The following is a 20,353-nucleotide window of genomic DNA, read 5'->3' as shown; positions in this document are numbered from 1 at the left end:
ATAAGCTCGACAACTGAGTTAATCATGATCGAACCCATGATATTGAACATACACAGGTATAAGATGAATGTTATTCTAAGACCAATCGATTTACCAAATGGTACTTTCATCTTCCTTATTCTTTATTTAAACAAAAAGGATTCCAGAAAATACAACGAAACTTTGAAGCTCAGTTTTTCAGAGGACAGCGGAGGGCCTGGGACAGCCAAACGGGCGCACAATTAACCCAAAATTCGGCTTAATTTTGACATTTTGTAGCTAATGAACACCAACAATAATTGGGTTGAATAAATATTAGCTTCACCTCCAAACATTAACAATCATCTTATCCAATTATTAATAACAAGCAAACATACACTTGACAAGAAAAAGAATCGAATTATTAATATCTTGATAATCTAAAAGTTAATAGCAACAGCAGCCTAAAGATAAAGAGTTAACTGGATTGAGCTTTGAAAAGTTTAAAAAGCAAAATCGAGATCGAAAACGATACTAGTTTATTATTGAGACTCAGGATAATTTCTACTGTTCGTTACATTTAATAAGAAAAATCGAATGTTGAACAATCAAATGGTTGAAGAAAAATTCAATACTTTTGTTCACAACGAAAAAAGTCCCTAATGAATTTGTTGTCGGTCTTCAAATGATTCGCAACATCTTCGTTCAATGCGTATCGTGTATATAAACCAGTTCTGCGTGTGGAATTTACATGTGCATTATCGCGAAGCAAGTAAAAGGATATTCGACGACCTGTTGATTTACAGAATTTATCAATTGTATCAATAGTATTTGCATCACCCCAATTCCATACATCCAAGACTAATAGAGTTAAATGTGGTAAAATTTTGATTATTTCGATCAAACCCTCATTAGTTATCGTCATTCCTTTTTGAAGATGAATGCACAGGTTTGTACAATTAGGGAACTTGACCATAATACTTTTAATCAGCTTCAATGATCCAATAGGTGGGTTTTGATACTAGATGATAAATAGAATTCGCAATTAAGGTTAATTCATAAGATACCACAGAAAACTTACTATTGAAATGTGTAGAGCGCAATCTTGGATATTCGGGTAAGTATTGGAAACTTCGAAAATTTCATCTTCATCTTCCACCAATCGAACGTCCAAAGAAACACTTCGCAAATTGGGCAACCGAGATAAGAACTGAAAGGCCAATGTGTTTGTCGTAATGTCTTCAAAATCGATTTGTTTAAGGTTCATGTTTTTCGGTAAAGGCCAAAGACGAGGTTCAACTGAGTGAAGAAAAAGTCATTAGTATCTCAAATGAATTTAGAGCACACATAATTCGTCATCATAATTACTTGGCGGATCTCTCAGACGAAGAACTTCAAGGTTTGGCATTTGTTTCAAGTAGTTACACAGTAGATAGATTTCTTTGAACATGAAATCATAATCTTTATCTTCCTCATAATTGTCGTAACCTTCTATATAACTTTCAAAGTATTTCAAATTCTGACCAAATTTGTATTTTAAGAAATAACTACGAATAAAAGGTCGATACAATGAATCCAGATACTCGAGGCTACCACAATGTTTAACAATCTCATCAACATCGACGTGACAGCAACTAGTCATATCCCTTGGACCCGCGGCAAGACATGGATCTTCACACATGAGCCCAATTAATGGTTTCGAAGTTGATAAAACATTGACCAACATTTTACAGGTACACGTGGTTTCAAGAGTATAATCTTTGGTGAAGAACTTGAAGTTCGAAGAGAAATGGATTAGAGAAAGATTTTTTTCTTGTTAAGCGAACTCACCTTTAGATTTGGAAACATTTTCGAGACATTTACTCTCTCCATCAATCCAACATCGTTCGTGTAAAGATGATTGGGAGATGCTGCAAGATCAGATTCGATATCTTGCTCAACTTTGGCCATGGATAAGGAGAATTGAAAAGATAGTGAAGTTAATATAATCTTTTCGTAAATCACAATGAAATTACCTTATTATACTTAACCTACCATGTAAATGGCGAATTTTTTTCAATCTTTGTTTCGCCAAAATGTTCCATTGTTTACAAACTGATCAATCATAAAAATATGAATCTATTAATGCAAAATAAAAAAAGCACAAAATTTTTTTACCTGTTGACATATCCAGAAGCAGTTTAAGATCAGGAACACAGTCAAATATACACGATAAACAATCGTAAGGTAAATCAGTCAATTCCATTGTCACAAATGTAATTATTTTTAGAAAATAACAAACAGAACGTTTAATTTTTTGGACTGATAAATTCAACTGGTATAAATCAAGTTGATTTAATCAATTGATTTTTGCAAAATAAAAACAATCAAGTCCGTCGGCTCAACATTTTTGCTTAAAGCTGATTTCCTTTCGGCTCAAGTTTCAAGCTTCTTATGAAAATGGACTCAATTGTCCAGTTAATTGTGTTTGTCAAATTAGGTCTTCACTATTATTATTCGTTATGGCCAAAGAAAGGCCCGGAGCTCCTGAAACGCTCAAATCGAACCTCAAGCCGAAAAAAATTAGCGGAAAATTGAAAATGTTGAGCTGACAGACATATCTTGAGTGCTACGATTCAATTAAAAGATTAACAAGAATGTGCAATTATCTACATTTATACAGTATATATTCATATTTATATGTAGTTACCAATCAATTGCTAAAAATTAACATAATCTCTAAAAGGTTTTTCTTTTTCGTTTTTCTCAATGAATTTCATATTTTCCAAGTTTATTTCAATCAGTTGAATATACGGTGTCTCCTCGTTTTCACAATGACCTCTCGTTAATCTTTTAAGTAAATAGTAAATCTCTAGTTTAATCCTTTTGTCTTTGTAAATTAGTACTATTTCAGGCTAAAATTTTCAGAGAATTCATTCAATTGATAGATTTGGTTGAAACTGTTGGTGCTGTTCTGAATGAAGTTTGGTAATTTTTGGTTTGGTTTGATTAGGTGTGAGAAGTAAACCTAATTAATTATAACAATCAACGGCCCGGAGGGCCTCGGACTTCCAACATAATTAATAAAATAACCAAGGGCCCGGAGGGCCTCGGACACTCAACCTACTCAGCTACAATACCTATGAATCGCAAAAATTTTACATTCATCCTATTTAAATCTAGCAAAGACAAAAGGATTAACTTCAATGTTTACTTAAAATATTGTGAAAACGAGGGAGAATCGAATATACAGTCGTTCGATATGAACAATTTAAAGAGAAACTGAAACGGCTTAAAGATCAAATGAAACAGATTAGCGATTTAAAGGATTAACAATTTTCTTTTAAAATTCAAGTGAAACACTTTAAATAGGCTCAGAAACAGATTCAAACATTTCATTCTGTCTATGATATTTTAGTGATAAGTTTAATTTAAATCATGAAAGTTTCAAATGAAATAAAAAATTAATTATTTCTGCTTATTCTCGTTATTCTAAGGTTTATCGACTATCTCAGTGCTGAGAAAATTCAAAAAGCCTACATCATACATGTAAATTACTTTAGACGGATAGTTCAGGCCATTTAATTCAATAACTAACAGTTTTTCAGCTAAAATTATTTGCTGTTATTTTTTTGATTCTCTTGAACAAAACGATATTTTCATTAATCACTTTTATTGTTTATTCGAATATCATACCAATCAACATCTATTATCTTCATGAATCAATTTTTCACTTTTATCAAAGATTAAAAAAGTTTATTGACTTGAATGGATTTAGATTATTTTCCTAAACAAATGAGATTTATTTTAGTTGTCCAGATAATTATGTACATTGGGAAATAGAGATCGAGAATAAAACTAATTATTATTATGATAAATGATGATTTTCACTTGTTGTTTCATGTAATAAGAAAAACCAAATATTGAACAACCGAAAGATTGAAGAGAAATTCAATTCTTTTCATTCACAACGAAAAAAGCTTCGAATGAATTTGTTGTCGGTCTTCAAATGATTCGCCACATCTTTGTTCAATGCATATCGTGTATATGATCCAGTTCTGGTCGTGCGATTCCATATTCGATCATCGCGAAGCAAGTAAAAGGATATTCGACGACCTGACGATTGACAGAATTTATCGATTGTCTCAATAGTATTTGCATCTCCCCAATTCTTTATATCAAAGACTAATAGAGTTAAATGTGGTAAAATTTTGATTATTTCGATCAAATCCTCATTAGTTATTTCAATATTTTTTAGGAGATGGATGAACAGGTTTGTACAATTAGGGAACTTGACCATAATACTTTTAATCAGCTTCAACGATCCGACAGGCAAGTTTTGATACTGGATGATAAATAAGAATTCGCAATTAAGGTTAATTCATAAAATACCACAGAAAACTTACTATTCCTCCAATATGTAGAGCGCAATCTTGGATATTCAGGTAAGGGTTGGAGACTTCGAAAATTTCATCTTTGTTTGTCACTGATCGAATGCTAAAAGAAACACTTCGCAAGTTGGGAAAACGAGATAAGAACTGGAAGGCCAATGTTTTTGTCGTAATGTTGTATTGTTGTTGTTGCGCTTTAATTAATGAATAAATTTCCTCGACAATAACATCGTAATCCTCAAAAATTTTACCTCTGTCACATTTGTGTGAATATCGTTTTCATCTCTTACTAAGTGAAGTTTGTGTTCATTTTGCTCTCGTTAGTGTGGCCATTTACTAATATGAACCTTGTTGATTTTTGATCAGTTGTTAGGTTCAAGTTGATTACTAATTTCAATAAGCTCGACGACTGAGTTAATCATGATCGAACCCATGATATTGAACATACACAGTGATAAGATGAATGTTATTCTAAGACCAATCGATTTACCAAATGGTACCTTCATCTTCCTTATTCTTTATTTAAACAAAAAGGATTCCAGAAAATACAAAGAAACTTTGAAGCTCAGTTTTTCAGCTGAAATCATTTGCTGATATTTTTTTGCTTCTCTTAAACAAAAAGATATTTTCATTAATCACTTTTACCATTCATTCCAATATCAAATCAATCAACATCTATTATCTTCATGAGCCAATTTTTCAATTTTATCAAAGATTAAAAAAGTTTCAACTGTTTAAATTAATGATTCCGAATCCTTTATTGATTCAATTAACAGTGCGATGAGCGTTAATGGTTGAAGGTTGAGCCAATGGTTATTCAAAACAATTATTGTTGGTGTCCATTAGCTCAAAATGTCAAAATATAGCTGAATTTTGGGTTAATTGTGCGCTTGTTTGATAGTCCCAGGCCCTCCGGGCCTTCCTCTGTAGATTTTGACCCTTTTAATGAAGACCTAACCTAATTTAAACAAACACAGGAATAAGTGTGTTGAATAAATATTAGCATCACCTCCAACCATTAACACTCATCTTACCCAATTAACAAGTAAACAAACACTTGGCAAGAAAAAGAATCGAATTATCTTGACAATCTAAAAGTTAATAGCAGAAAGATGAAGAGTTTTTACTTTTTTTCGCAACAAAAAAAGCTCCGAATGAATTTGTTGTCGGTCTTCACATGATTCTCAACATCTTCGTTCAATGCGTATCGTGTATATAAATCAGTTCTAAGTAAGTCATTCCATTTTGCATTATCGCGAAGCAAGTAAAAGGATATTCGACGACCTATTGATTTACAGAATTTATCGATTGTATCAATAGTATTTGCATCACCCCAATTCCATACATCCAAGACAAATAGAGTTAAATTGGGCAACATTTTGATTATCTCGATCAAATCCTCATTAGTTATCGTCATTCCTTGTTGCACATGAATGCACAGGTTTGAACAATTAGGGAACTTGACCATAATACTTTTAATCAGCTTCGATGATCCGACAGGCGAGTTTTGATACTAGATGATAAATAGAATTCACAATTAAGGTTAATTCATAAAATACCACAGAAAACTCACCATTGCAACGTGTAGAGCGCAATCTTGGATATTGGGGTAAGTATCGGAAACTTCGAAAACAGCATCTTCATCTACCACTGATTGAACGTCCAAAGAAACACTTCGCAAATTGGGCAAACGAGATAAGAACTGTAAGGCCAATGTGTTTGTCGTAATGTCCTCAAAATCGATCCGTTTCAGGTTCATGTTTTTCGGTAAAGGCCAAAGACGAGGTTCAACTAAGTAAAGAAAAAGTCAATTTAGAGAACACATAATACGTCATCATAATTACTCGGTGGATCTCTCAGACGAAGAACTTCAAGATTTGGCATTTGTTGTATGTAGTAACATAGAAAATATATTTCTTTGAACATGGCATCATAATCTTTATCTTCCTCATAATAGTCGTAACCTTCTATGTAACTTTCAAAGTATTTCACATTCTGACCAAATTTATATTTTACGAAATAACTACGAAGAAAAGGTCGATACAATGAATCCAGATACTCGAGGCTACCACAATGTTTAACAATCTCATCAATATCGACGTGGCAACAAGGAGTCATATCCTTTGGACCCGCGGCAAGACATGGAGCTTCACACATGAGCCCAATTAACGGTTTCGAAGTTGATAAAACATTGACCAACATTTTACAGGTACACGTGGTTTCGAGTGTGTAACTTTTGGTGAAGAACTGCAAGTTAGATGGAGAAATTGATTAGAAAAGATTTCTTTCTACTTGAATGAACTCACCTTGAGATTTGGAAACATTTTCGAGACATTTACTCTCTCCATCAATCCAACATCGTTCGTGTAAAGATGATTGGGAGATGCTGCAAGGTCAGAATCGATATCTTGCTCAACTTTGGGCAACGAGAATTGAAAAGACGCAGAGTTAATTTTTTTGTAAATCACAATGAAATTACCTTATTATTATTAACTTACCATGTAAATGTCGAATTTTTTTCAATCTTTGATTCGCCAAAATGTTCCATTGTTTACAAACTGATCAATGATAGAAATATGAATTTAATCTCATTTCTAAATAAAATAAGTAGCAAAATTTTCTTACCTGTTGACATATCCAGAAGCAGTTTAAGATCAGGAATACAATCAAATATATACGATAAACAATCGTAAGGTAAATCAGTCAATTCCATTGTCACAAATGTAATTATTTTTAGAAAATAACAAACAGAACGTTCAATTTTTTGGACTGATAAATTCAACTGGTATAAATCAGATTGATTTAATCAATTGATTTTTGCAAAATAAAAACAATCAAGTCCGTCGGCTCAACATTTTTGCTTAAAGCTGATTTCCTTTCGGCTCAAGTTTCAAGCTACTTATGAAAATGGACTCAATTGTCCAGTTAATTGTGTTTGTCAAATTAGATCTTCACTATTATTATTCGTTATGGCCAAAGAAAGGCCCGGAGCTCCTGAAACGCTCAAATCGAACCTCAAGCCGAAAAAAATTAGCGGAAAATTGAAAATGTTGAGCTGACAGACATATCTTGAGTGCTACTTCATTATTATCTACATTCATAGTTACCAATCAATTGTGCAAAATTAACCTAATCTCTAATAGGTGAAACGTTTTCTCAATGAATTTCATATTTTCCAAGTTTATTTCAATCAGTTGAATATAAATTACTTTAAACGGATAGTTCAGGGCATTTAATTCAATAATTAACAGTTTTTCAGCTGAAATCATTTGCTGATATTTGATTCTCTTGAACAAAAAGATATTTTCATTAATCACTTTTATCGTTTATTCAAATATCATATCAATCAACATCTATTATCTTCATGAATCAATTTTTCACTTTTATCAAAGATTAAAAAAGTTTATTGACTTGAATGGATTTAGATTATTTTCCTAAGCAAATGAGATTTATTTTAGTTGTCCAGATAATTATGTACACTGGGAAATGTTTGCATCTTCATTTCTCTAAATGCTGTTTGAAGAATTAATGATTTGAGTCATTTATTTATTCAATTGAATAGTAAGCAAAACACTTGAAAATTGTGTGGAACTGTATTATTGTAATAATCTCAGTTAAAAGTAAAAAAAGTATAGAGGAAAGATGACTGATTGAGCTTATGAAAGCTCAAAACGTCAATATCGAGATCGAGAATAAAACTAATTATTATTATGATAAATGATGGTTTTCACTTGTTGTTTCATGTAATAAGAAAAACCAAATATTGAACAACCGAAAGATTGAAGAGAAATTCAATTCTTTTCATTCACAACGAAAAAAGCTTCGAATGAATTTGTTGTCGGTCTTCAAATGATTCGCCACATCTTTGTTCAATGCATATCGTGTATATGATCCAGTTCTGGTCGTGCGATTCCATATTCGATCATCGCGAAGCAAGTAAAAGGATATTCGACGACCTGACGATTGACAGAATTTACTGATTGTCTCAATAGTATTTGTATCTCCCCAATTCTTTATATCCAAGACTAATAGAGTTAAATGCGGTAAAATTTTGATTGTCTCGATCAAATCCTCATTGGTTATTGCAATATTTTTCAGGAGATGGATGAACAGGTTTGTACAATTAGGGAACTTGACCATAATACTTTTAATCAGCTTAAACGATCCGACAGGCAAGTTCTGATACTGGATGATAAATAGAATTCGCAATTAAGGTTAATTCATAAAATACCACAGATAACTTACTATTCCTCCAATATGTAGAGCGCAATCTTGGATATTCGGGTAAGGGTTGGAAACTTCGAAAATTTCATCTTTGTTTGTCACTGATCGAATGCTAAAAGAAACACTTCGCAAGTTGGGAAAACGAGATAAAAACTGGAAGGCCAATGTTTTTGTCGTAATGTTGTCAAAATCGATCTGCTTTAACTTCATGTTTTTCGGTAAAGGCCAAAGACGAGGTTCAACTAAGTAAAGAAAAAGTCATTAATATACCGAATGATTTCAGATAGTAAATAATCCATTAATATAATTACTTGGTGGTTCTTTCAGATGCAGAACTTCAAGATTTGGCATTTGTTTCAAGTAATAACATAGCAAATATATTTGTTTGAACATGAAATCATAATTTTTATCTTCCTCATCGTCGTCGTATCCTTCAATTGAACCTTCGAAGTATTTGACATTCTGACCAAATTTATATTTTAAGAAATAACTGCCAAGAAAAGGTCGATACAATGAATCCAGGTACTCGAGGCTACCACAGTGTTTAACAATATCATCGATATCGACATGACACAAAATGTCAAGAGAATTTGACACGAGACATGGATCTTCACAAATGAGCCCAATTAATGGTTTCGAAGTGGACAAAACATTGACCATCATCTTGCAGGTACATGTGGTTTCAAGAGTATAATCTTTGGTGAAGAACTTGAAGTTCGAAGAGAAATGGATTAGAGAAAGATTTTTTTCTTGTTAAGCGAACTCACCTTTAGATTTGGAAACATTTTCGAGACATTTACTCTCTCCATCAATCCAACATCGTTCGTGTAAAGATGATTGGGAGATGCTGCAAGGTCAGAATCGATATCTTGCTCAACTTTGGGCAACGAGAATTGAAAAGACGTATAGTTAATATTTTTGCAAATCACAATGAAATTACCTTTTTATTATTAACTTACCATGTAAATGTCGAATTTTTTTCAATCTTTGATTCGCCAAAATGTTCCATTGTTTACAAACTGATCAATGATGACAATACATGCATGAATTAATCTCATTTCTAAATAAAAAAGCACAAAAAAATTTCTTACCTGTTGACAGATCTAAAAGCGATTTAAGATCAGGAATACAATCAAATATACACGATAGACAATCGTAAGGTAAATCACCCAATTCCATTGAAAAAAACTCAATTGTTAAGAAAATGAATGAAAATATTGACAAGAAATCAAAAATTCAACTGATTAGGTTAATTAGTTAACGTATAAAAATCAACTGATGTTTTCCTAAACCAAAGCAAACTAATGAAGCTCCGGACCGGATTTGCTACCAATCTACTGATAGTTAATCCTTTTCGATTAATTTATCAGTTTTTAGTTAAATCTAATGTCTCCTCCCTAAATAGAGTAAAAATTGAATTGAAATTAAAAGTTTTGACTTCATCTCTATCATTATCACTATGCAAATGAGTTTATTATCGATCGTAAATGAGCCGTGAACATTTTGAACAAATACCGATTAAAACTATTTCTAGAATTTTGAGCATCTACAGGGCGATTACGTTAAATTAACAGATTTGTTTTTTGAATAACTTCTGAACTCAAGGTCATAAAAATTTTTCGGTGCGTCCTCATATTCACAATAAAGCTTCTAGGTGAATAGTTAATCTTTGGTTTAATCCTTTTGTCTTTGTTAATTTTCTTAGTTTTTAAGAGAAAATTTTCCTAAAATTCATTTCAATTGATATTAATTTGGTTTATCTTGGTGCTGTTCTGAATGAAGTTTGGTCATCTTTGGTTAGGTGTGAGACATAAACCTAATTAGTAATCAATTAATGGCCCGGAGGGCCTCGGACTCTCAACCTAATCAGCAATTAATACCGATGAATCAGTGACTTTTCAACTTACTCAATTCAAAGACAAAAGGATTCAACTCAAAATTCACTATTCACTTAAAATCTTTACTGTCAAAATGAGGAGGAACCAACAAATATAAGTTAATTAGTTAATTAATCATCAGAATAATCTTTTCTACTCTTTGTTTGATTATTTGTTCGTAACATTTAAGCAGCTTCTCAATCAACTGACTTGATCTTCTAATGGTAAATGATTAGTTTTCATTAACGATAATCATTCAATCAATTTGGTAAATAAGATTAACTTTACAATTAATTCTGATTTGATTCTTCAACTCGACCATTAACCTTTTCAGGATGATCAATCAACTTTTGGGTCAATTTTGTTAAATTGTTTGTTTTTTTTGATTGACCAAAACTTGATCTTTAATCGTTGGATTGATTTGATTAAAGATTACAATTGATGATTTAAGTTTCCAATGAATTATAATTACTAAATTACCGTTTGAAAATTAACCAAACACAATTGATTGTGACTTCCGTCAGTGTAACTAAACTTAATTGCTAAGTCAAAATATGTAATCATATTAAATCATATGATTAATTGTCTCATCAACAAGGAAATAAAGTTAATCACTTACTGATTATAATGATTAACAATTAACTGCAACAAATCAAAATAAGAATCAAAGAAAACTAATTGTTTCCCAATTGGAAACAACAATTAACAAAGGGTAGAAATGTTGATAATAGTTATTAATTGTCCTCGATAAATAATTTACTAATTAAAGGAAACCCGGAAATGACCTTGATTAACTTTTGCTTAATCGTAATTGAAAGTTTACCATCGGTTGATCGACTTGATTAACCTAAGGCAAAATTATTTTATTGTTAAGGTCATCAAAGTTGATCATTGAATTTTGTTCGTGAAATAATTAAATTGTTATCAAATGGTAACAACAATTGAATAATAATCGTTTCGTCAATCAATTGATTAAATTAGTCGATGATGAAAAAAGTTATTTGAAAGAAAATCAGGAAGAGCTAATTGTCGGAATTAATGGAAATGTCTAGTAAATTGCTACCAATTAACCCAAGAAAAGACTAGAAATTAACAACAATTAACTAATAATAATTTCGTTCAGAAATTGATTAAGAATGAAAGTTTTCAGTGAGAATAACAATGAGGCTATTTATCGAGCATCTTCGAAAGTAGCGCCATCTGTGGTTCAGTAGAAAAAGAAAACAAAAAGAAAACAAAAAAACTCAGATTTTTGTCTTTGTTCTGGACTTGTTTTTATTGGAACAATTAATCATTTTTCTATTTTTATTTGTAATAATTAATTTTTTTTCGTAATTGTTTATCAAAATTTGTGTAAACTATTGCTTGGAACTTTTATCACAAGTGAAATCATCTATTTATATATTGTATCAATTTATTTTTCACTTTGTTCTTCTCTCAATTCTTTTTTTTTCTTTCATCTTTTTCTTCCTATATTTGTCTTTCTCTTTCTTCTTTCTCTTTCACTTTCCCTTTCTCTTTTTCTCTCTTTCCATTCATCTTTTCCACTCCTCTGTTTTTGTATCAATTTTTTTTTCGGAGTGTGTGATTACCTTGCAACATGGAAGTAGATTTATCTCTTGAAGAGCGCTTAGCTCAAGCTATGATTGATCTGAGGAAGGGGCATACCCCAAATACCAAAAACCCATGTAACATTCATCAAAAACGAGATTATTTGATTGAGACAATCAAAAACATTAAGAAAAACATTGACCTTCTAAGGAGAGAGAATAACATTTTAAAAGAGCTAGAAGAGAAAACTGTATCCATAAGATATCAGATTAATCCAATACGTGAAATTGATGCTCATCTTATAAAAATCAAACATGAAAAATGTCATGATACTCGAGATATATCAATTCAAACTGATCCTGTTTCCACACACTTACCAAATATACCTCATAAAGCTGAAAAGTTTAAGATTATTAATAATTTATCAATCAGAGAGAGAATGTTACAAGCAAAATTGAGAAATTTACAGTTGGCAACAAACCACAGAGGACAAAACTACATTCTGCTGAAAATGAGTGAATATAAAGACATTGTTTCGCAAATTGCAAGCATGTCACCTGCAGATTCTACCTCATTCAGGGACATGGAGATTGAAAACGATACCAATATTCCTACAACAAATGTACAATCAAATTATTTATCAGGTGGGTCTACATCAACATCGACAAAAATTGGAATGACAAACACCACAAGCGGCAGCAATAATGGAATGACTCGTTCTCATGAAGAAAGTGATGATGAAGGTGTTCAACTCTTACTATCCATGAAAAGAAACGTATTCAACTGTAAATGCGGAGAATATTTGAATTCAATCACTGATTGGAGTGAACACCAAAAGATATGCACCAAATCAAGTGAAAAAAGTACGTAAATTATTTTTCTATCCTATTTAATTTCCCTGTTATTAATTTCTTTCCCTTTCTTTTTCATTTTTTAAATAGCTATTGGTGAGCAATGTCAACTCTGTAAGAAGACATTTTTGACTTGTGTAGCTCTTAATATCCACAGCACAAAGAAACACAACAAGAAGAAAGTAAGGACGGACTCGGTCATGCATTGTCCATGTGGTCAAAGTTTCACAGCCAAATGGAGGCAAAACTGTGTCCACAAACTAAATAGTCATGGACGACACTGTAAAGCATTTAAAGAAATAGGTATCATTAAGTTTTCATTGTTTCTCATCTCAGAACTTGCATAATCTAATTAATACTCAATTCTCTGATTATTTCTCATTTTCTCTCTTATTAGAAACTCAATGTTCCATTTGTAAAAAGGGATTCATCGATCGTAAAAGTCTCGAATATCATGGACTAAAGGCTCACAAACTGGCGGTGCCAGTCAATAGTTGAATCATTAAATCTGCAATCAGTTTATATCAGCAGATGATTGTAAGGGGCTAGTAAGGTTTTTTTTCCACATTGAGATGAGTGAGAGTGTGTGCTAATTAATTTACGTCAATTAACTTCAACAATAAACTTTTATTTACAAAAACCTTACGATTTGATGTAAAAATGCAATCATTGATAAATAAAGGTAAAATAATTCCAATGATTTTGATTGTGGACAATTAAGAAAGAGAGAGAGAGAGACGGAAATCATCTCGGATTAACTTTCTTTGATTAACTTTTAATCCAATTGAATAACTTGAGCTGAGATTAATGTTTGATTGAGAAGAAAATCAAAATCAATCAGGATTAATAAACTGGATTAATCTTTTGAAAATTAGTAATCTCAATGGTTTCTTTTTTATTGATGAGTTTTAATTGTTAGAAATTGGTGACAATTTGATAGTCAAGTTATTGGATTAAATTGTTGACTTATTTTATTTCAATTTGATTGGTCTGATATCAATTATTAATTGTTAGACTTAAGTTATTATTGAATATTTATAATATATTACAATAGTTATTGATTCAGATATTAGTTAACTGATAGTATTACGTGTGTGCATCTTGTCAATTGGTCAAACATTTAGAGATGAGAAATGAATCAAATAATTAAGGTTAATAGTTACAATTGTGACCAAGATGAAATTGAGAAAAAAAACTCAGAGTAAATTAGGAAGCTAATTGTTGGGTTAATGGAAATTAACGAAGGAAAAGTGCTTCTAATTAACTCTACGAATAAACGAAGACAATAAAGAAAGGTGTTAGTAACAATTAACCAATTGGATTGAACTTATTCACATTTTTTAGGTAAATTATTACAATTAGCTAACATTGTATAGACCTTGATTAGATATTAATTAATTATGATTGTGTATGCATATCATGAATATCCCAAATGATTTGAATGTTTATGCGATTAATTCAAATGTGGGAGGTGGGAATTCAAGTCAATTGCATAAAATGAGGTATGATTGTGATTCATGGTAATGAATGAATTGTTTGATAATTGAAATTGATTACAATTCCAAGTCAACTATCCCTCTAATCAGCATAGTCCATAGCATTTAAAAATCATCATGGGTCACAAAGTTTTGTACATTAAAGGCTATGCATTGATTAGGTTTCTCATTTGATTGAACTTTGAAAGTAGATGAAGAAAAGTAAACAAACAGTAATGACAATTAAATTGATTGTAGATGAAAATTAATTTCCAGTTAATCAGGTGATTCCAGGGTCATGATGGGCATCATTATTTTCTTGTGATTTGAATGGACTTTGTATTTACTATTCTCATCACCGGTAACAGGATTAGTGCTATTAGACACTTGATCAGAATCGATGACATTTTGACTTCCATGGCGACTACTCAAGTTACTATTCTGCTTATTGTATGAGATATTACCATATTCTCGTAGACATGGACACACAGAAAGGAGAAAACTACAAAAATCTTTCCTCATACCGAACCACCCTGATGGAGAAAAAAGAAAAGAACAAGATTAGTTAGTTATTAGATTAGAAAGATGAGGATTAATAAGATGACGACTTACATTGATTGTTTCCTTTACTATTAAAAGAGAGGCAGATAAGTATTAGGAAAGAAAAGTAAAGAGGAATACATATTGTAAAGTAAGATGGTCTTAAATGGTCAATAACGGGAGTGTGTAGAAGAGTGGACCTTAAAGGTGAGAAGGCGAAATCGGATGTTGTATCCAATTTATTGGAAAGAAGGACCAGAAAAATAAGCAGTGGAATCACCACCAGAGAATATGAAATTGCTGAATGGATACTGGCTTTTCGTTGCTCAATTGCAACTTCCGGTGTTCGTAAAAGAATTGCAGCAAAAATAAGAGCGTAAAGAACAGCGATGATAGCGAGACACATTACGATCCAGAAAGGGACGAAAACAACAACCCAAGACCAGTTGATGAAACGATCAAGACGAAGAGCGATGAAAATAAACTGAAGCACATTTACAGCGCAGAAAACTTCCAATTCAAAGGCACGATCATTTTTAAAGGCCCAAATACAAATGGCCATTGAAAGAAGAGAAATAAATATCAATGGGATAAATGCTAATATCCACATGTGTCTACCGGATTCAAGTTTATCACAGACAAGAAGTTCAAACATCAGGAGTAACAATTGTAGGGATAAGCTGATTAGCATGGATTTAAAGTGAATATATGATGATTCGCTCAGCCGATATTCGGGATTTCGAATCCAAACTAGAGAACCAACTATAGCACCAAGAATAACTAAACATTTCCAAATCCAAAGAGGCATGAAAACGAGCCAATAGCTCAAGCTTATGGTTCCATCTAAACGGAAAGCAAACAGGATACTGAATAGAAGGAGACATGTGTAAACCACGAAATTGCTGAAAATTGAAAGAGAAAATAATGAATTAAAATGTAATCGAATTCATCAAAACAAAAAAATCGTCAATCAAAAAACAACGAGACAAAAATTACAATATGGATCACTTTCGATTTTTGCATGATAAGTTTACATTACTAGTTATTGTTTTTCGAGTTCAAATTCTTTGTTCCATAAAATAAAATGACTCAATATATTAATTGAATAACTAATTAATAGCTATTTGAGACCATTGGTAGAAATTATGTCTATCATTTAAACCAACAAGAGATTTTCTGATACAAACCTAGGGTTGAATTCCTGAAGTAGCTCTTGGAGGTTCATTACCAATGAATTTTATATTTTGTTCTGTGAAATAGAAATCAAGAAATAATTGGTAAAAGTGACGAGAATAAATAAATATGGTGGATAAAAGGAGAAAAGAATAGAAAATGTCTCTTACCTTTGATGAAATTGATCAGAATAGACTAAAAAAAGATTATTTTTTACATGAATATAGAAACAAAGTAACTAAATCGTAAACTGTCAGATCGTTTTAAGGGTTGATTAGTATAAATTAATTTAATCCATAATCGATAATCTGATAGATTTCAATACTTTTATACGATGACAATTTAGAGATACAGAGGAAAAATCCATCGATCCAAGACATTGAAGAAAACATTTGTTGAAAAATTCATTTTCCAGAGTAAATGGTTAAGTCATAATACAGGAAAATCAAATTCGATTTAAGAAAAGATGACAAGAAGAAAAGGTTAAGGGTTAATTTAGAAGAAGAAAAAAATGCACTAATCACTAACAATTAAATTACCAAAATAAACCCAAAACAATCAAAACAAACTCAAAAAATTAGACAAAAAATTTGACAAGAAAAAAAAATCATCTGCTAAAATTTCATACGAAATTGGAGTTTGTGCTGCCATCTAACGAGAACAATTATTAATACAGAAAAGAATTTTTTTTAATTTCGACAAATAAACTTCTTGAAATTAAACTGATTGATTATCATTTTCAATGAATAATTTGATAATTGTAACAGTTTTGATTTTATTCTAAGAGGAAAAATTTATATAAGAAGCATTTGGAGCTTGAGTCTCTCGTTTAATCTTTAATATTTTATTTCAATTTGATTTCAATTGTTTGTCTAGTAATTACATAGATTATTATTATTATATATACAGATACAAGTAATTTAGATAAATTTTTGTCCTAATTAAGTATGAAAATGTTAAATTCTATCCCCAATTGTTGACCCATCGATTGAATTTTGAATAAATTGTTTCCTTGTGAACCATTGAAGATGATCCAACGTATGGAAATGGTTGATCAGGGAAAAATAAAGTGTCGTTATGATGTGACAATGGATGAGAATCAAAAGATGAGGATGATGAAGGCATTAATGATGAAACTAATCCTTTTCTCTGAGAAAATAACAAATAAATTAAACCAATAAACAAAGATAATTTTTCTGTACTGGATTCACATTAACTTACGAATTCGTTTGGTGTTAATTGTAAATAGATTTCAGTTATTTCTCCATCATTAACGGTAAATGTTTTACTCATTGACTCGAACCCTTCAGCTTTCACCTCAACGGTATAAGTTCCAGGTAAAAGGATTCTCCATATTTCACCTTTATCAGAACTTTTGAATGAAATGTTTCGACCTTTGATCATCAATAATGCTCGTGGAATCGGATTACCGTTAATATCTGTAATTAAGCCTCGAACTCCTCGATGAGCTTCACCCAAATAAGTTAAAAGTGCTTGTTTATTGTCCATCCAGAATTGGGATAGTTCGTGACGATAAGGATACTTGCAGCATGACAATTCCAGAGTCAGCTCCATGCAACCTTCCCAAATGTAATTGTAATCCTGCATTCCACCTGAAATAATACAATTAACACCCAATTCAGTTATTAAATCTAAATAGTTGCTTGCGAAATGAGGCAAAGTCAATTCTTCAACTGAGTTGGAGCAAAAAAAAATACAATTCAACTGATTGTTTGATCGTAAATATTGATTGTAATCAATTGGTGGGAAAATTTAAGAATCTGTTTTAACACAAACGTGTTGGAAAAACAATCTAGACAGACAATTAACGTTCATCTAAATTTTGACAATTCAAATCAGGTCAAATTATATTAGTTGACCTCGTTTTTTTCGTTCAAATCCCATCGATGAGTTGGAAGAGATGATAAAATATGAGTTCTTTTTTTTTCATCAAAAAGTGCAAAAGAAAAAATGAATTCTAATTGTAATCCAACTGTGTAATAGAAGTAAATTGTTCCAATCTTAATTGCATCTCAGAAATGATCAATAAAACAAAACTCACCAGCGAGTGGATACCAATGAGCTCCATTAGTGGTTCCATTGGGAAATCCATCGGTACCACCGGGCCCAGGGCAGGGCTTACCCTGGTACATAGTTCGATGGTTGAAAGAGTATATCTTGGCGAGATGGTAGAAAACGTCATCATCGGGTGCTGGTGAATTTCGAGCTGATTTCAATGGACCTAAAACTTAATTGTTGCAGCAAAGGGAAAAAAAGGAAAAGATATGAAAATGATTTAAGTTAATTTGATTTCTTTTTTTTTCTAGTCGAAGTTAACTAACTTCCTTGTGGGAAATTATCGAAAGGATAACTTGCAACCAAAGCACCACCATGTAGATTAGCCGATAAGACGAAGGGTGTCTTACGAATCCATTCTTGAACAGCTCGAGTTTCAGCCTCAGGGGGAGTATCGCTCGGGGTAAAATAGTCGGGGAAGTTACGATTAAGATCACGTCCATTAGCATTTCCTCTGTAAGAGAAAACAATTTTTTTTTTCGATGGTCGATTAATTTTGAGAATAAATTTTCCCACCATAGACATTGACCTACCTTCCTACTCCTCCGTGACATTGACCTTCCTTTGACATCTCGAACCCATCAGGATTCATCGAAGGCATAATATGAATTCTCGTATTATCAACTAAATATCTAACATATCGATCTGATTCATAATTTGTTAATAGATATAAAATTAAATGGATCAACATTTCACGTCCAACAGCCTGAAAATCAAATTCAATTGTTAACAAAATTGATCAACCATTTAAATTCAATCAATTGACAATCAAAGGCTTTACCTCATTTCCATGCATGTTTCCAATGTATTTGACATTCGGTTTCATTAAGATTTCTTCATTAATGTCCTTACTAATTAACATGACCCAAAGCTCACGACCTTAAATTAGATTTAGTTTTTCACTGTTAGTTAATGGATTAAGAATCATTTTAATTGTGACAACTTACCCTGGACAGATTTTCCTATGGAATAGAGTGATGTTAATTGTGGATAATTACGGTTAATATCATTTAAAATCATTGTCATCTCATCGTAATTGTGATAATCAAAGTTAATTGTTGTTTCACTTTGGACAAAATTAAAACTGGCCAACAAATGGATGACCAATGGAAGCACAAAAGCACATGAGAAATTAATAACTGTCAATCTCATTGTGAATCGATGATGATGACAATCAAAAGAAAACACAATTAAAATGTTATCCAAAGAGAGAAAGAAATTAAATTGATTCGAGTTTAAAAAAACAAGATACAGATGAGAATACGAAATGAATAATGATTTACATGTTGAGCAATTTAGACTATTAATGTACCTTGAACGTGGTGTTAGTTGATTGTAATAAGAATGAGAATCAACAGTTAAAGATTTGTTTCTGATTGCTACAACTGGTTTCTAATTAGATTGACTTGTTAATCAACTTCACGTTTAACAACAGGTAGAAACTATTGATTGAGTTAAAAATGGGAGATAAAGGTTAGTGCATGAAATTGGGATCAAGTTTTTTTGGGAAGAAGAAAAAAAAATCAAATTAGTTGATTGTGATTCAATAAGAATATAATTATATTGTTACCATCCACTAGAATTGACCCCTCATCTTGTTTTTCTTGTTTCTTTTACTTTTTTTCATACCTTGCGGTCATCGTTTAGGTTATTGATTGACCATCGATCAAAAATTCAGGCCCATCATAAGCCACATCATCATTAACTCAATCTAACAATTTAACTATCAATTAACTGGTAGAGTTGAAGAAAACTTTTCAAAATTCTCAATAATTTGATGTATTTCATTCATTATTGATCATCACTTATTTTTCCCCAACTTTTTCATGAGTAATTAGTAAATTAATTGAAAATTAATTGAATTTTTTACTTAATTGCGGCTTCGCCCAAAAATCAATTTCCAAGACTAATTTTCAACAAATTGAAGGTTTAACCAAATTTTCATGATTGAATGATGTTTCAAAATGCAACCCTATTAATCAAATGTCTTGTGAAATTTAATCATTGATAATTTACTCAAAAAGGAAACTATTATTCAAGACAATTTAGTTAATTGTAAATATTTAATCCGATTTTAGTGGCGCCATCTAACGAGAACAATTATTACCAATCGGGAAAAGTTAATTGTAACTTTTAATTATATTTCTCAACTGATTGTTATTAGCAAATAGTAAATAACAGTTTTGATCATGCTAATTGTTCAAGGTTTTCACGGGAATATTTAACAATTTTTACACTAATCTAATCCAAGGTTAGAT

At 31.4% G+C, this 20,353-nt stretch overlaps 6 protein-coding genes across 7 annotated transcripts; 1 reads left to right on the top strand and 5 right to left on the bottom strand.

Annotated features, from left to right (window-relative positions):
- Positions 1-470: 470 nt before the first annotated feature.
- LOC128388192 (uncharacterized) lies at positions 471-2,527 on the bottom strand. The gene is made up of 6 exons (XM_053347563.1): positions 2,116-2,527; positions 1,993-2,052; positions 1,789-1,898; positions 1,327-1,729; positions 1,040-1,257; positions 471-979 (listed from the first exon to the last, which is right to left on the bottom strand). The coding sequence occupies exons 1-6, from the start codon at positions 2,201-2,203 to the stop codon at positions 587-589; spliced, it is 1,272 nt and encodes a 423-aa protein (XP_053203538.1). The 5' UTR covers positions 2,204-2,527; the 3' UTR covers positions 471-586.
- A 2,540-nt stretch (positions 2,528-5,067) lies between these two features.
- On the bottom strand, positions 5,068-7,165 carry LOC128388197 (uncharacterized). The gene is made up of 6 exons (XM_053347573.1): positions 6,954-7,165; positions 6,827-6,886; positions 6,635-6,744; positions 6,173-6,575; positions 5,902-6,119; positions 5,068-5,841 (listed from the first exon to the last, which is right to left on the bottom strand). The coding sequence occupies exons 1-6, from the start codon at positions 7,039-7,041 to the stop codon at positions 5,452-5,454; spliced, it is 1,269 nt and encodes a 422-aa protein (XP_053203548.1). The 5' UTR covers positions 7,042-7,165; the 3' UTR covers positions 5,068-5,451.
- Positions 7,166-7,586: 421 nt separating this feature from the next.
- Positions 7,587-9,935, bottom strand: LOC128388222 (uncharacterized). The gene is made up of 6 exons (XM_053347604.1): positions 9,644-9,935; positions 9,512-9,571; positions 9,320-9,429; positions 8,864-9,260; positions 8,574-8,794; positions 7,587-8,513 (listed from the first exon to the last, which is right to left on the bottom strand). Exons 1-6 carry the CDS (start codon positions 9,729-9,731, stop codon positions 8,130-8,132), a joined length of 1,260 nt encoding a protein of 419 aa, XP_053203579.1. The 5' UTR covers positions 9,732-9,935; the 3' UTR covers positions 7,587-8,129.
- Positions 9,936-11,689: 1,754 nt separating this feature from the next.
- Positions 11,690-13,531, top strand: LOC128387932 (uncharacterized). Its single transcript, XM_053347237.1, has 3 exons — positions 11,690-12,843; positions 12,922-13,134; positions 13,229-13,531. Exons 1-3 carry the CDS (start codon positions 12,030-12,032, stop codon positions 13,327-13,329), a joined length of 1,128 nt encoding a protein of 375 aa, XP_053203212.1. The 5' UTR covers positions 11,690-12,029; the 3' UTR covers positions 13,330-13,531.
- A 240-nt stretch (positions 13,532-13,771) lies between these two features.
- On the bottom strand, positions 13,772-16,602 carry LOC128387936 (transmembrane protein 185B-like). The gene is made up of 4 exons (XM_053347251.1): positions 16,190-16,602; positions 16,034-16,095; positions 14,919-15,748; positions 13,772-14,839 (listed from the first exon to the last, which is right to left on the bottom strand). Exons 2-4 carry the CDS (start codon positions 16,069-16,071, stop codon positions 14,583-14,585), a joined length of 1,125 nt encoding a protein of 374 aa, XP_053203226.1. The 5' UTR covers positions 16,072-16,095; positions 16,190-16,602; the 3' UTR covers positions 13,772-14,582.
- A 240-nt stretch (positions 16,603-16,842) lies between these two features.
- On the bottom strand, positions 16,843-19,516 carry LOC128388142 (carboxypeptidase D-like). Of its 2 annotated transcripts, none has more exons than XM_053347523.1 (7): positions 19,043-19,516; positions 18,877-18,974; positions 18,629-18,801; positions 18,362-18,549; positions 18,082-18,261; positions 17,241-17,632; positions 16,843-17,168 (listed from the first exon to the last, which is right to left on the bottom strand). In XM_053347523.1, the coding sequence occupies exons 1-7, from the start codon at positions 19,245-19,247 to the stop codon at positions 16,983-16,985; spliced, it is 1,422 nt and encodes a 473-aa protein (XP_053203498.1). In that variant the 5' UTR covers positions 19,248-19,516; the 3' UTR covers positions 16,843-16,982. The 2 variants fall into 2 exon arrangements, with proteins under 2 accessions (XP_053203498.1, XP_053203489.1); XM_053347514.1 differs by having other exon boundaries at positions 18,082-18,267; positions 19,043-19,513.
- Positions 19,517-20,353: the final 837 nt, after the last annotated feature.

This window comes from Panonychus citri, unplaced genomic scaffold (genome assembly GCF_014898815.1).
Source record: "Panonychus citri isolate SS breed McGregor unplaced genomic scaffold, ASM1489881v1 Contig00003, whole genome shotgun sequence".
In the NCBI taxonomy this organism is placed as follows: domain Eukaryota; kingdom Metazoa; phylum Arthropoda; class Arachnida; order Trombidiformes; family Tetranychidae; genus Panonychus; species Panonychus citri.
The sequence above is the reverse complement of the archived record's forward strand: the minus strand, read 5'-3'. Positions and strand labels throughout refer to the sequence as shown.